The sequence below is a fragment of the Vulpes vulpes genome, chromosome 2 (genome assembly GCF_048418805.1).
Source record: "Vulpes vulpes isolate BD-2025 chromosome 2, VulVul3, whole genome shotgun sequence".
In the NCBI taxonomy this organism is placed as follows: domain Eukaryota; kingdom Metazoa; phylum Chordata; class Mammalia; order Carnivora; family Canidae; genus Vulpes; species Vulpes vulpes.
In genome coordinates, this window is record NC_132781.1 from 127,304,159 (window position 1) to 127,320,709 (window position 16,551).

At 44.1% G+C, this 16,551-nt stretch overlaps 1 protein-coding gene across 1 annotated transcript in view; it reads left to right on the forward strand.

Annotated features, from left to right (window-relative positions):
* Positions 1-8,886, forward strand: part of IL31RA (interleukin 31 receptor A) — an 81,829-nt gene extending 72,943 nt beyond the window's left edge. Inside the window, exons 12-15 of the mRNA XM_025983470.2 lie at positions 635-775; positions 3,046-3,139; positions 4,266-4,347; positions 5,918-8,886. Of these exons, the coding sequence (XP_025839255.2) occupies positions 635-775; positions 3,046-3,139; positions 4,266-4,347; positions 5,918-6,355 (755 nt within the window). The 3' untranslated portion in view covers positions 6,356-8,886. The remainder of the gene's footprint in view (positions 1-634; positions 776-3,045; positions 3,140-4,265; positions 4,348-5,917) is intronic.
* The last annotated feature ends 7,665 nt before the right edge of the window (positions 8,887-16,551 follow it).

Below are 16,551 nucleotides of genomic sequence, written 5' to 3' on the forward strand. Positions count from 1 at the left end.
TTAAAATATATATTCTGGATAGAAGTTCCATATAATATACATGATTTGCAAATATTTTTCTCATTCTGTGGTTTGTCTTTTCACTCTCTTGATATGTCTCTTGAATGTCTTGTTTTTTAAAGATTTTATTTACTTATTCATGAGAGACACACACACACAGAGGCAGAGACACAGAGGGAGAGTCAGGCTCCTCGCAGGGAGCCTGATGTGGGACTTGATCCCCAGGCCCAGGATCATGCCCTGAGTCCAAAGGCAACGCTCAACTGCTGAGCCACCCGGGCATCCCTCTTGATAATGTCTTTTGATGCACAAAACCTTTTAATTTTGGTGAAGTCCAGATTAATCTATTTTCTTTTGTTACTTATGTATTTGGCATCATATAGAAACCACTGCCAAATTCAAGGCCACCATTTACCCTATGTTGACTTTTAAGAGGTTTATGGTGGTAGCTTTTATGTTTAGGTCTTTGGTATATGTTTATAGGGTAATTTTAAGCAGAGCATGGATAGAGAGATTGGGGTATGCGATGGACTGGCTTGGGAGTACAGGTTCCATTACTCTTATTTTACTGTTCTAAAGCACAGTTTTTACTTGGGCTTGGCTATTGTATTTGACTTCTATATTTTTCCTTTAGCCAAGACAGTCAATTCCAACATCCTGCAGTACAGCCTGGAGTCCCTGACACGAAGAACCTCTTATAGTCTCCAAGTCATGGCCAGCACCAATGCTGGGGGAACTAATGGCACCAAGATAAACTTCAAGACATTATCCATTAGTGAGTATTTCCTTTACACCTTGGCTAGGTCTTCCTGGCATTTCCATTAGGCCAGTTAAAGATGATATTTGCCAAAGGCAGGGGGAAGCCTAATGAAGAGGAAGTATATGAGTGAGAAGAACTATCTGCCCTCTGGCTCATTGACCTTTCTGGAAGGCATATGGGTGAGGAGAGAGCAGGCACACTGAGAAGTGATTTTGAAAAGACAGGTCCTTTTGCTCCTTCTTCATGGATAGTCCCATGTCCTCTTGAGGAGAGGGGATCAAGTTAATTCCAACTTCACTGTCAGTCCAAACCAGCCCCTGCTTCACAGCTGTCCCCAAGGTCATAGTCACCAGTTTCTGTGTGTCAGAGGTTACTGCACAGTGGGGCCTTGGAGGGAAAACCTTGGTTGAACAAGCACCATTGTCCCACAGGAAGGAACTTAACCTCCATCACTTGTGAAGATTTTTGAGCAAAAAAAGTACATACTATGTTCTACTTACCAGCTTTTACATGAAAAAATAGAGAGAAATAAAAATTTAGTAAATAACAAAATATGAAATATAGTGTTATAGGATGGTTATGGGAAATAATCAAGAAGAAAAGAAGATGAGAAGAGAGATGAAGAGAGAAAGAAGGGGAATGAGAGAAACAGAAATATGTTAATTTTTTCAAGTCTTTGAGGGGCAGAGGTTTGATGTTAAGGATATACTAGAACTGTTTTAAGAACTATTTATATTAAAAGTGAAGAGACATTGCCAATTTTTGCAGTAAAAACAGAAAACAATCTAGTTTAAGTTCTCTCTCTCTCTCTCTTTTTTAAGAGAAAGTGTAGGTGGAGGGTGGGGAAGAGCAGAGAGAGAGAGAGAGAGAGAGGGAGAAAGAGAATCTTTTTTTTTTAATTTTTTTTAATTTTTTAATTTTTATTTATTTATGATAGTCACAGAGAGAGAGAGAGAGAGGCAGAGACATAGGCAGAGGGAGAAGCAGGCTCCATGCACCGGGAGCCTGATGTGGGATTCGATCCCGGGTCTCCAGGATCGCGCCCTGGGCCAAAGGCAAGCGCCAAACCACTGCGCCACCCAGGGATCCCCGAGAAAGAGAATCTTAAGCAGGCTCCATGCTCAGTGTGGAGCCCGACGTGGGGCTCAGCTTCATGACCCTGAGATCATGACCTGACCGGAAATCAAGACACCCATCCCACTGAGCCATCCAGGCACCCGTGGTTCGAGTACTCTGGAAAGCCTCTTACTCAACATATTTTCAAAAGAAAAATATCTTTAAGGTTCTGGAAACTATAAGTATAGTATGTGTATTTACACAGAAAACATGTTCTGTCTTTAAGGACTAATACTGCCTTTTCGGAGTTCTTTTTGATATTATTCTTTAGAATCTTTTAAAATCATACTGTATTTTCATAGCACTAGGCACAGATTACATTATCTGCTAGAATTTTCTCCATGGGTCAAATTTAGGCAAGAGCCTACCTTGGAGCCTCAGTATTTCTTACACTTGTCTGCAGATTGCGGATCTCTCTGCTTCTATCTTTATTCCTCTGCAGTCTATTCTCCACACGGCAGTCAGAGTTTAAAACCCTAGCCTTCTGCTTGAAACCCACCAGTAGCTTCGGTTGGGTTTTAAATAAAATGCAAATACCTACCCATAGCCTTCAGGATCCTTCATGAGCTTTGGTTTATTGAACTCACCTCCTACTGCTTTCTGCTTCCATCTGTGCTCTCTGACTTCTTCCTGCTTCAAGGCTTTTGCATCTGCTTTTCCTTCTGTCAGGAATGCTTTCTCCATATTTTTGCATGAGTGGTTTCTTTTTATTATTAACATTAGCTCAAATTTCACCTCTCAGAGAAATCTTCCTTTGCCAATATGGAAAGTTACTAACTGTCCTTCCACATTCATTTGATCATCCTGTTATATTTGAAATAACCTTTTTTTATTGTCTGACTCCTTGTACCAGAATGTAGAGTAGGGATCTTGTATTTCTTGCTTATTGCTGTTTGTTTTATTACCCAGAATAGTGGTTGATAAATGGTAAGTGCTCAGTAAATATATACTAAATGAACAAGTTGGAGAATAAACTTGGTATTATTCAGGCAGAAGAGAACTGGATGAGGAGCCACAAATACCATGTTTCTTTTTATAAATAAATTTTAATTGAACTGAAAACTCCTAAGCAACATGTTGCTGAAACTACTGGAAGAAAAAAGATTAATTTTTGTCAAGAAAGTGAGGAGGCCATCCTTTTACTGACTTTTGTTCTCCTATTCCCAAAGGTGTCCTTGAGATTTTCTTCATAACTTCTTTGGTTGGAGGTGGCTTTCTCATTCTCATCATGTTGACAGTGGCATATGGTCTCAAAAAACCCAAGTGAGTTTATAGGCAACAGCACATACCCTCAAAATCAGGGATCGAAAGGGGTGGGAGATGTCATAAGTGGAGACGGTACTCTATTATTAAGAGGGTATTGATTCATTTATTAATCTGGTACATATATACTGAGTTTATTATATGCCATAGTCTGCTTATCAGAATTCTGACCAAACAAGATGACTTTCACTTCCCACAGCCCCATGCAGCAGGCTTACGCCAGGGGATTGCCAGCTGCCCCATAGGCTTTATCTTCTGTATCTGGCATCTGAAACTAAAGTTAGGGAGAAGGTCGTTTCTCCCAGTGTCTGGCAGCAGCAAGAGGCCTTAGGCCACTAGCTGCTTTTCTAGGTAGAGAGGGAACATACCCATGGAATTAGAGCACTGGCCAGTACTATGCCCAGCATAGACTTGCTCCTTGCTCGTGGTGCAGTGTTGGAGGCCTGGCTGCAAGGACATTTGTCCTGCCTGCCCTGGCCACTATGGAAAAGGAAGCTCATCTTCAGAGTCTTGTGCTTTCTCTCCCCAGAGAGCCTCATGCTATCCTGCTGGTCAAGGGCTTCCTCCCCAGTAGACCTCTCTCTCCAGAACTGCATAGTTCTGGGCGTACTCTGCCACGCAGCTGTGCTTGGTTATAGTTAAATGAATGTCAACCTCATTTCCCAACTATAGGTAGAAACCAAGTGACCAGCCAAACTCTTGTACATTTTCTATGTCTGACAAACTCCCAGGTGATGCTGCTGCTGGTTGAAGCCATACTTTGAGAATCACTGCAGTAAAGTGTGGGTATTGTATCAGGCTTCGAGTGGTACTCTTCCTGGAGAATACATCTCAAAGACATGGTTCTGTGATGGTGTGATTTCCAGCATCAGGACCAGTGGTAGAAATGCAGGGGCAGGGGAAGGTAGAAAAGGTGTCTTTCCATCACATCCCATTGATGACTTGCAGTTTCACTCCCCAGACTATGTGTTCTCAGTTTCTGTCAGGAGGTCAGAAGCCTGCCATTGTTTAACAGGGAGCCATACAATTCCCCGGAGCAAAGCTTCCCTCTTCTAGCATAGCCAGGCAGTGTAAGTAACATACTTCTTGAATTCGCTTCATATTTTAAAATCTCATTTCTTATTAGCAAATTGAAGCACCTATGCTGGCCTGATGTCCCCAACCCTGCTGAAAGCAGTATAGCCACATGGCGTGGAGATGATTTCAAGGTAAATGCATCTGTTCTTGTTAAGGAAATCATTGAGCAGGCTGGTTGCAGAAGACAAGGAAGGGCGATGGAGGTGGGGAGGAGTCAGTCCAGGGCTGAGATTTGTACAGTGTTCACATAAACAGAACTTGAGGTTTAAAAGTTCCAGGGTATGGCTGGCATGACAGGTGGAACCAGCCTTCCTGAATCCACTTTGGCCTTAGTCCTCTTGGACCAGCAGAAAGGACTTCACTAGGCTCAGAGGACCTAGTGTGTGCTGGGGATGGAGCTGGTCTACTGGGGATGGCACTGAAGGACACTGGCCCTACCCTGAAGGACCTGACTGCCTAACTGGGGAGCAAAAGAAAGCCTGGCTATAAGATTCTAGGCTATTTAAAAAGCAGTCAAGAGCAAGCTAATCTAGAGACCACCAGAAACTGTTAGGGGATGTTGACATATAAAGCTGTCCAAAGGCTCACAAGGCTGCCTCCAGTTGTTTTTCCCAGTTTGGAGGAGTTACAGCCAGATTTTAACTGGCAATCGGGTTTTTTAGTGAGTTATCCATAAGTAGAAAACTTCCTTTCTTATAAGTTTTTAAATTGAAAACTGTTTTGGAATTTTTAAGGTATAATTTCTTAGTAAAAATAAGCCCTTTCAAATATAGCCATTAATTTAATTATTGAAAGACTGTTTCTAGTATTTCTTTTATTTTTAAAAAAATTTCATTTATTTATTCCTGAGAGACAGAGAGAGAGAGAGAGAGGCAGAGACATAGGCAAAGGGAGAAGTAGGCTTCCTCTGGGAGCCTGGTATGGACTAAATCCCAGGACCCTGGGATCATGACCTGAGCTGAAGGCAGACGCTCAACCACTGAGCCATTCAGGTGCCCCTGTTTCTAGTACTTCTTGATGCAGGAATTTTTAGTATTAGCCCTTGTTTCAACTCAGAAATATTTTCTAAACATGGACATTTTAATATTTGTTATTTGTTTTCTTCTTTCCTTTATCATCTCTGTGTTACTCTATTTGCTACTTATTAAAAGTTGTGAAGAGAGTAAGTGAATTTATAGGTAATATTGTCTGATGTTTAAAATGCTTTTTTGTATAATATAGGGCTGAATTCCATAGCAAGCACTTATTAATCACTCACTGAATGCCAAGCATTGAGCTAGGCTCTGGGGACACAAAGATGACAAAGACACTGCCCTTGCCCACTTTTGATTTTCTGGTGATGTTGGGTAAGGTCACTTGTCTTCATGATTATAGTTTTTCATCTGTAAGAATTCTAATTTTGATGCTCCCATCTCAACTAGAGTTTTGTGAGCTTATGATTGTGTAGAAAATATCCTTGAGCTCTCTAGAAGAAAAAAGTTGTTTGAATATCATATGCTGTTTCTCAGGAGATGGGCCAGTCTTGCCAGGCTCCTATGGAAGGGCATATGGAGGTGATTGGCCGTCACTTCTGGTCTCTAGAAGGAATGTAGGGGGAGCTGGTCAAGAGGTTAGACATTGGTAATCCCTAACCTAATGAACTTTAGAATACTTCATGTGTATTCCCAAATGATGATAGGGGGTGTCCCTTTCTTTTTTCAGGATAAGCTAAATCTGAAGGAGTCTGATGACCCTGTGAACATGGAAGAAGATCAGGTTCTAAAACCATACTCTGCCCCCACTGACTTTATTGACAAGTTGGTGGTGAACTTTGAGAATTTTTTGGAAGAGGTTTCCACAGAGGAACTTGGAAAGAGTCAGGAAAACATTTTGAAAGAGGAAAAGAATAAGCATGTGACTTCTCCATATTGCCTTTATCGTCCTCCCATTTCAACCGAGATTCCACAGAGAAAACCCCAGCAGCTGTGTTCTAGAATACCAGAGGGGACCTGCTCAGAAACCAAAGAGCAACTTTTCTCTTCTGTTCAGAGTTTAGGGCCGGACCATCTCTGTGAGGAAGGAGAACCAAATCCATACTTGAAAAATTCAGTGACAAGCAGAGAATTTGTCACGTCTGAAAAACTTCAAGACCAAGCCTAAAGAGAAGTTTAGCGTTGCTGTGGCTTGAATCTCTCTGGGTCTCAGTGTGGGTGACTCTTGCAGAGAGAATGTATCATGACTTGCCAGAGAGCTTCCTTGGCTGTCTCCCCACCCTTGCTTGTGTTAGAGAAACTCTCACATACCCCCAAGGGGCTTCTTGAGCTTGGTTGGCACAGACATGTGACTTGCCTGAGAAGGGGTGATGATATGTCTGAGCACGTTGCCCAGGAAAAAGCAGTTTATTTATTTTTTTCAATTTCACCCTGAGGCCTCTGAAACTGACTTTAAGGAACAATGGGGCTTCTAAGATGGATATATCTGGCCTTCCCTAGGAATGAGGTCATTGTCACAGCTTTTGCTGGAGCTACTCCTCAGAGTTCCAGCACACTTTCCCGGTTGTAAGAGGACAGAGGTCTGGTAGGAAGTGAGAGTCTCTCCTTATACCTTGATCTCCCCTGAGCTCTGGCCTCCACCTCCAAGGCAGCACTGAAATCTCACTTTTGAGATTTTGTTTGTCCCTCAATATAGAGGTAGGGGAAATGGAGTGGCCTTCCTGATGGTGTGCCTGCCGGAGGTTTCTTATTAACCTCATAACATCTCAAGTGTTCTGCAGCAGTACCTCCACTCAGGATTCTTGCCAGTAGCTCACAGCACATTGGCTGCTGGTTAATCAAGGAATGTGGGGAGGTCTCAGCAGGGCACTGGGGAGTAGACTCTAGGCTGGGCCAGAAGGTCCACCCCAATCTTAACATTGCCCAGCCCTGGAAACAATTCCTGGAGGCCTTTGCTGCCACTTTATATAGCACCCAAGCCTGGGAGTAGGAAGGCACCAAACACTGCCTGTTTTTAGACAGCGACTCTGGGCCCTCACACTGGCTCGAGGCTGGGAATGCTTCCTGAGCACAACCTTCAGGGCCTCTTCCCGGAACGACCTGAGTAGGGTGTGGAAACATGGTGCTAAAATTTTGCTGCTCCGTCACCAGGACTCCTCTTTCCTTTGCCTTGGCTGAACACAGAACTTATGATAGTCAAGGGAGCATTTAGGCCAAGTGCTAAGAGCAGGCAGGAATCAGTTGTCAAGACATGGCGTCTTGACCCCAGTGGTGCCAGATGACTTCCTAGTGTGGGCTTTGATTCATCTGGTGGTTCAGGGAGGTGGCAAGAGCCTGGTGAGATCGGGGGAGGCCAGGCAACAAGCGAGCAGCCAAGGGGCTGTGAATCTGGCATTTACTGGCCAGAAAGGCTGACGGTATTTTTTTTTTATAAGAGAGCATAAGAAGTCAGTACTTAGGTAGCAGGCATGCACTTCACAAGCCACCAGTTCAGATGTGCAAAAATATCACTTTACTTTCCAGGATACTGGAATTATAACTGAAATTAATTTCTGGCCCAATTTGGTGATTTTTTGAGTGGTTTTGGGTTTGAACTCAGTCACATTCAGGATTTTGACTCCCCTGTCCAACCTGGGGCTGATTGTGAGTGCCACAGGGTTATTCACTGGGACCGTAGGGTTTTCTCTCCCGTTTGGTGTCTGCCTAACTCTGGTCTGGGGATGCGCCTATGCCCCCACCTGTTGGGTCACCTGCTGCTTTCCTCAGCCAATTGCTGCATCCTTACCCTGGGCACAAGCAGATGGTGCTGTTCTCCATGAGTTTTCTCCTCATGAAATCTCCAGTGTCCGCAGCACCCTTCCACACACTGCGCTGCCCTCCACCTGGAACTCTTCACGCCTAGTGTACTGAACAGTGGCTGCTGAGAAGGCAAAGAGTGAGGGAGGCCTGGGGCAGGGCACTGGGGAACCTGCCCCTTTGTACTGGGAGTAGAACGGAGCCAAACAAAAGGGATACCCCAGATCCAGCTGTGGTAGGCTCTCTCTGCTATCTTCCCACCCTATCTGTGGTGACTCAGGCACTTTTATGGGCCCCTGCCCTCCAGAGTTTCAGATGGAGACCTTTCCACCTGTGCCTTTGGACTTGTGCACTTATAGGGAGACGTTGGCCTTGTATCCCACAACTGTCCTCTTTCCCGTGGCCATCTGCCCACTCCCACTGAGAGATCTTCACAAATTTTGTAGGGGCAAAGTGGAGGAGGAGGGGAGTGCCTGGAATGAGTTCCCCTAATCTTGTCTGTTTCACACCTAGATGAGATTTTTTTTTTAATGTTTGTTTAAATTCAGTTTGCCAATATACAGTACAATACCCAGTGTTTTTTTTTTCAAAGACTTTTAATATTTATTAGAGCAAGTGAGCACAAGCAGGGGGAGCAGCAGAGGGAGAGGGAGAAGCAGGCTCTCTGCTGAGCAGGGAGCCCAATGCGGGGCTTGATCCCAGGACCCTGGGATTATGACCTGAACTAAAGGGAGATGCCCCTGGATGAAGTTTTTTAACCTAAAACTCAAGAATGAGATGTCTAAGGAGAAAGGAGAGGCCCCAGATGGCTCCTGTGAGTGGGTCTCAGAGACGAAGACATTCCCCTCTGCTCTTCCTCCCTTAATCATTCATTAAAGCCTGAAGTGTCTTCTGGTGGACAGTTGGCATATGTCACGCTCCTGGTCCTTCCTCTGCTTCATGCCTCCCTCCCTTCTTGCATCCTGTCTTTGGCTTTCCTGTCTCTCCCAGGAGCTGTTCATATTTTTAACAGTTACTCTTTTTTCTTTCTTTTTTAAAAATGCATTTTATTTAAATTCAGTTTTTTCTTTCTTCTATCTTCTCTTTTTTTCTTCCTTTTCCACTAGCCTCTTTTTATCATTTTTCTTTTTTCTTTTTTTTTTAATTAATTTTATTGGTGTTCAATTTACCAACATACAGAAAAACACCCAGTGCTCATCCCGTCAAGTGTCCACCTCAGTGCCCATCACCCATTCCCCTCCAACACCCGCCCTCCTCCCCTTCCACCACCCCTAGTTCGTTTCCCCGAGTTAGGAGTCTTTATGTTCTGTCTCCCTTCCTGATATTTCCCAACATTTCTTTTCCCTTCCTTTATATTCCCTTTCACTATTATTCATATTCCCCAAATGAATGAGAACATACACTGTTTGTCCTTCTCCGATTGACTTATTTCACTCAGCATAATACCCTCCAGTTCCATCCACGTTGAAGCAAATGGTGGGTATTTGTCGTTTCTAATTGCTGAGTAATATTCCATTGTATACATAAACCACATCTTCTTTATCCATTCATCTTTCGATGGACACCTAGGCTCCTTCCACAGTTTGGCTATTGTGGACATTGCTGATAGAAACATCGGGGTGCAGGTGTCCCGACGTTTCATTGCATCTGAATCTTTGGGGTAAATCCCCAACAGTGCAATTGCTGGGTCGTAGGGCAGGTCTATTTTTAACTCTTTGAGGAACCTCCACACAGTTTTCCAGAGTGGCTGCACCAGTTCACATTCCCACCAAAGTGTAAGAGGGTTCCCTTTTCTCCGCATCCTCTCCAACATTTGTTGTTTCCTGCCTTGTTAATTTTCCCCATTCTCACTGGTGTGAGGTGGTATCTCATTGTGGTTTTGATTTGTATTTCCCTGATGGCCAGTGATGCAGAGCATTTTCTCATGTGCATGTTGGCCATGTCCATGTCTTCCTCTGTGAGATTTCTCTTCATGTCTTTTGCCCATTTCATGATTGGATTGTTTGTTTCTTTGGTGTTGAGTTTACTAAGTTCTTTATAGATTTTGGAAACTAGCCCTTTATCTGATATGTCATTTGCAAATATCTTCTCCCATTCTGTAGGTTGTCTTTTAGTTTTGTTGACTGTATCCTTTGCTGTGCAAAGGCTTCTTATCTTGATGAAGTCCCAATAGTTCATTTTTGCTTTTGTTTCTTTTGCCTTTGTGGATGTATCTTGCAAGAAGTTACTGTGGCCAAGTTCAAAAAGGGTGTTGCCTGTGTTCTCCTCTAGGATTTTGATGGAATCTTGTCTCACATTTAGATCTCTCATCCATTTTGAGTTTATCTTTGTGTATGGGGAAAGAGAGTGGTCCAGTTTCATTCTTCTGCATGTGGATGTCCAATTTTCCCAGCACCATTTATTGAAGAGACTGTCTTTCTTCCAATGGATAGTCTTTCCTCCTTTATCGAATATTAGATGACCGTACATTTCAGGGTCCACTTCTGGGTTCTCTATTCTGTTCCATTGATCTATGTGTCTGTTTTTGTGCCAGTACCACACTGTCTTGATGACCACAGCTTTGTAGTACAACCTGAAATCTGGCATTGTGATGCCCCCAGCTATGGTTTTCTTTTTTAAAATTCCCCTGGCTATTCAGGGTCTTTTCTGATTCCACACAAATCTTAAAATAATTTGTTCTAACTCTCTGAAGAAAGTCCATGGTATTTTGATAGGGATTGCATTAAATGTGTAAATTGCCCTGGGTAACATTGACATTTTTACAATATTAATTCTGCCAATCCATGAGCATGGAATATTTTTCCATCTCTTTGTGTCTTCCTCAATTTCTTTCAGAAGTGTTCTATAGTTTTTAGGGTATAGATCTTTTACCTCTTTGGTTAGGTTTATTCCTAGGTATCTTATGCTTTTGGGTGCAATTGTAAATGGGATTGACTCCTTAATTTCTCTTTCTTCAGTCTCATTGTTAGTGTATAGAAATGCCATTGATTTCTGGGCATTGATTTTGTATCCTGCCACGCTACCAAACTGCTGTATGAGTTCTAGCAATCTTGGGGTGGAGGCTTTTGGGTTTTCTATGTAGAGTATCATGTCATCGGCGAAGAGGGAGAGTTTGACTTCTTCTTTGCCAATTTGAATGCCTTTAATGTCTTTTTGTTGTCTGATTGCTGAGGCGAGGACTTCCAGAACGATGTTGAACAGCAGTGGTGAGAGTGGACATCCCTGTCTTGTTCCTGATCTTAGGGGAAAGGCTCCCAGTGCTTCCCCATTGAGAATGATATTTGCTGTGGGCTTTTCGTAAATGGCTTTTAAGATGTCGAGGAAAGTTCCCTCTATCCCAACACTCTGAAGGGTTTTGATCAGGAATGGATGCTGTATTTTGTCAAATGCTTTCTCTGCATCTAATGAGAGTATCATATGGTTCTTGGTTTTTCTCTTGCTGATATGATGAATCACATTGATGGTTTTACGAGTGTTGAACCAGCCTTGTGTCCCAGGGATAAATCCTACTTGGTCATGGTGAATAATTTTCTTAATGTGTTGTTGGATCCTATTGGCTAGTATCTTGTTGAGAATTTTTGCATCCATGTTCATCAGGGATATTGGTCTGTAATTCTCCTTTTTGGTGGGGTCTTTGTCTGGTTTCGGAATTAAGGTGATGCTGGCCTCGTAGAACGAATTTGGAAGTACTCCATCTCTTTCTATCTTTCCAAACAGCTTTAGTAGAATAGGTATGATTTCTTCTTTAAACGTTTGATAGAATTCCCCTGGGAAGCCATCTGGCCCTGGACTCTTGTGTCTTGGGAGGTTTTTGATGACTGCTTCAATTTCCTCCCTGGTTATTGGCCTGTTCAGGTTTTCTATTTCTTCCTGCTCCAGTTTTGGTAGTTTGTGGCTTTCCAGGAATGCGTCCATTTCTTCTAGATTACCTAATTTATTGGCGTACAGCTGTTCATAATATGTTTTTAAAATCGTTTGTATTTCCTTGGTGTTGGTAGTGATCTCTCCTTTCTCATTCATGATTTTATTAATTTGAGTCTTCTCTCTCTTCTTTTTAATAAGGTTGGCTAATGGTTTATCTATCTTATTAATTCTTTCAAAGAACCAACTCCTGGTTCTGTTGATCTGTTCCACAGTTCTTTTGGTCTCGATATCATTGAGTTCTGCTCGAATTTTAATTAACTCTCTTCTTCTGCTGGGGGTGGGGTCTATTTGTTGCTTTTTCTCTAGTTCCTTTATGTGTAAGGTGAGCTTTTGAATTTGAGATCTTTCCAGTTTTTGAATGGATGCTTGTATTGCGATGTATTTCCCCCTCAGGACTGCTTTTGCTGCATCCCAAGGATTTTGAACGGTTGTATCTTCATTCTCATTAGTTTCCATGAATCTTTTTAATTCTTCCTTAATTTCCTGGTTGACCTTTTCTTCTTTTAGCAGGATGGTCCTTAACCTCCACGTGTTTGTGGTCCTTCCATACTTCTTGTTGTGATTAAGTTCTAATTTCAAGACATTATGGTCTGAGAATATACAAGGGACTATCCCGATCTTTTGGTATCGGTTCAGACCCGATTTGTGACCCAGTATGTGGTCTATTCTGGAGAAAGTTCCATGTGCACTTGAGAAGAATGTGTATTCAGTTGAGTTTGGATGTAAAGTTCTGTAGATATCTGTGAAATCCATCTGGTCCAGTGTATCATTTAAAGCTCTCGTTTCTTTGGAGATGTTGTGCTTAGAAGACCTATCCAGGGTAGAAAGAGCTAGATTGAAGTCACCAAGTATAAGTGTATTATTATCAAGGTATTTCTTGAGTTTGGTTATTAATTGGTTTAAATATTTGGCAGCTCCCACATTTGGGGCATATATATTGAGGATTGTTAAGTCCTCTTGTTGGATAGATCCTTTGAGTATGAGATAGTGTCCCTCTTCATCTCTCACTATAGTCTTTGGGGTAAATTTTAATTTATCTGATATAAGGATGGCAACCCCTGCTTTCTTTTGAGGACCATTTGAATGGTAAATGGTTCTCCAACCTTTTATTTTCAGGTTGTAGGTGTCCTTCTGTCTAAAATGAGTCTCTTGTAGACAGCAAATAGATGGGTCCTGCTTTTTTATCCAGTCTGAAACCCTGCGCCTTTTGATGGGGTCATTAAGCCCGTTCACGTTCAGAGTTACTATTGATAGATATGAGTTTAGTGTCATCATATCTATTCAGTCCTTGTTTTTGTGGATTGTTCCACTGAACTTCTTCTTAAAGGGGAATTTTAAGAGTCCCCCTTAAAATTTCTTGCAGAGCTGGTTTGGAGGTTACATATTCTTTCAGTTCCTGCCTGTCTTGGAAGCTCTTTATCTCTCCTTCCATTTTGAATGAAAGCCTTGCTGGATAAAGTATTCTTGGTTGCATGTTCTTTTCATTTAGGACCCTGAATATATCCTGCCAGCCCTTTCTGGCCTGCCAGGTCTCTGTGGAGAGGTCTGCTGTTACCCTAATATTCCTCCCCATAAAAGTCAGGGACTTTTTTTCTCTTGCTGCTTTAAGGATCTTCTCCTTATCTTTGGAATTTGCAAGCTTAACTATTAAATGTCGAGGTGTTGAACGGTTTTTGTTGATTTTAGGGGGGGGATCTCTCTATTTCCTGGATCTGAATGCCTGTTTCCCTTCCCAGATTAGGAAAGTTTTCAGCTAGGATTTGTTCAAATACATATTCTGGCCCTCTGTCCCTTTCGGCGCCCTCAGGAACCCCAATTAAACGTAGGTTTTTCTTCCTCAGGCTGTCATTTATTTCCCTTAATCTATCCTCATGATCTTTTAATTGCTTGTCTCTTTTTTCCTCAGTTTCCCTCTTTGCCATCAACTTGTCTTCTATGTCACTCACTCGTTCTTCCACCTCGTTAACCCTCGTCGTTAGGACTTCTAGCTTGGATTGCATCTCATTTAATTGATTTTTAATTTCTGCCTGATTGGATCTAAATTCTGCACTCATGAAGTCTCTTGAGTCCTTTATGGTTTTTTCTAGAGCCACCAGTAGCTGTAAAATAGTGCTTCTGAATTGGCTTTCTGACATTGAATTGTAATCCAGATTTTGTAACTCTGTGGGAGAGAGGGCTGTTTCTGATTCTTTTTTTTTGAGGTGAGGTTTTCCTTCTAGTCATTTTGCTCAGTGCAGAGTGGCCAAAAACAAGTTGTATTGGGAAAAGGAGAAAAAGAGAGAGAAGGAAAGAAAAGAGAAAAAGAAAAAAGAGAAAGGAGAAAAAAAAGGGGGGGAAAAGAGAAGAAAAAGAAAAAGAAAGAAAGGAGAAAAAAGAAAAAAAGGGGTGGGGTGGGGGAAGCAATCAGAAATCAAGAAGAAAGAAAGAAAAAAAAAAGAACAAAACAACAACAACAACAACAACAACAACAACAAAAAAAAAACACGGGGGAGTATCTTCCGATTCTGTATACTTTAAGTCCCTCGACTTCCCCTGGAACTGGTCCGCTCGCTGGTCTTCTGGGGGAGGGGCCTGCTGTGCTGATTCTCAGGTGTTCGCACTTGGGGGAGCTGCTCTGCCCCTGCCTGGTGCAGGGCTCAGTGGGGGTTGTTCACCCCGTGAGGCCCCGGGAGGAAGCCACAGTGGCGGGGGCAGCTCTGGGACCCTGGAGTCAGCCCCCGCAGTAACTCCGGGGCTCTCCGTCTGCAGGGCCTGGGGGCTCCGGGGCGGGGCCGCTGATCTGCTCAGCTCCAGGCAGGAGCGTCCTTGCTGTCCTGGGCCCTCCCGGCCTCTGCCTGTCCCGGGGGAGGCCGGATCCTGGGCTGTGTCCCGGCGCCCTGTGCTCTGGGGCCTGCGCTGTTGGATTCGCGCTCCCGCCCCGCAGCCCCCTCCGCGGAGCCGCCGCCCGAGCCCCTCCGAGCTGTTCCCGGAGCCGCGCCGCCCCCTCCGCGCGGAGCTTCTTCCTCCGCCCGAGCCGCCGCCTCTGAGCTGCTCCCGGAGCCCCGCAGCCCCCTCCGCGGAGCCGCCGCCCGAGCCCCTCCGAGCTGCTCCGGGTCCCGCCGAGCGCTGCAGCCCTTAGGGAGCTCGGCGCACTCTCCGGGGCGCAGTTCCTCTGTTACTGTCCCAGGGAGCCCGAGGGCATCCCCGCCTTTCTGGGGATCCTGCTCTAACTCCCTGAGCCCCTTTCCGCCCGGGAAGGTCGGTGCAGCTCCTGCTCCTCCGGGACGGGGCTCTCCTGTCCTGGGGACACTCGCCCCGGCCTCAGCCCAGCTCCTCGCGGGCCCCTCCCCCTTGGAGGCCTTTTGTTCCTTTATTTCTTTTTCCCCGTCTTCCTACCTTGATAGAAGCGCGAACTCTTCTCACTGTAGCGTTCCGGCTGGTCTCTCTTTGAATCTCAGGCCGAATTCGTAGATTTTCAGGATGATTGGATGGTTTTCTAGGTAATTTGTTGAGGACAGGTGACCTGGAGACCCTGCTCTGCCGCCATCTTGCCCCTCCCCCTTTTTATCATTTTTCATACTGACTTTTGCTGTCTTGAGGGCTAGGGAAACTGGGGCTCTGTGTTGTGTTCTAGATGGCCTGAGATAGGTCATGGGAGTCATTGTTTCCTGCCATAAGGGGAGCAGGAACCCCAGAAGCTTCTTCAGCAGGCCACACACTGCTCTCCAGAGCAGATTCATAGGACACAGGCCTAAAAGCTACAAGGCCACAGTGGCCTTTCTTTCCTTGGATTGAGTCACAAATTGTCCCCACTCCCAGCATCCTGGGCTGACTCTGGCCTGAAAAAGCCATCTGCATTTTCTCTGTTATATCAAAGAGACAGAACACAAGCAGGAAAACTTGTGTTTCAGTAAGGTCATTAAAAACTGATAACATTCCCAATGAAGTTTTCTGGGGCTCTGGGAATCATGTAAACAGCTATGTCAGTGCCTTATTACTGGCTTTTCTAATAATGCCAGAAAATGTTAAAAGATTGGCAGAAAAGCCACTGTGTGGCTGGGGAAAAAAAAAAAAAAAAAGTGATACTCTCATTGTGGATTTTCTGGAGGCAGCAAAAACCACACCCAGTACAGACACTATGGGGCCGGGAGGTGGGTTTTGAAAAGAGACAGCAGATGGGGAGAGGGAGTTGGGAACGGAGAGGCATTCGGTGTGGGTCGCAGGATGCCCACTGCTGTTCCTCCCTTGTGTGGAGGAAGCCTGTGCCCAGCTGCCCAGACACCCTGAGGCCTTCTGGCACCCTCTCCTGGCACGCCCCTAGTTGTTGCCTGCTGTCTGCAGATTGGCCCTCGGGCTAAAGCTGGGCCTTGTTTTTCTAAGGCCCATGACCCAGAAATGATGTTGATATTTTTAAAGGCTGGATAACAAAACAAAAGGAAAAATAATGTTTAATGACATGTGAAAATTCTATAGAATTCTAATTTCAGGGTCCATAAATAAAGCTTAATTGGAAAAGAGCCATGCCCATCCTTTATGTATCCTCCGTGTCAGCTTTCCTCCCACAAAGGCAGACCTGAGTTAGTTGTGAGAGAGAATTTCTCCCACAAAGCCTAAAATGTTCACCACCTGGCCCTGTACAGGTAAAGTTCGCTCACCGCTGGGTAT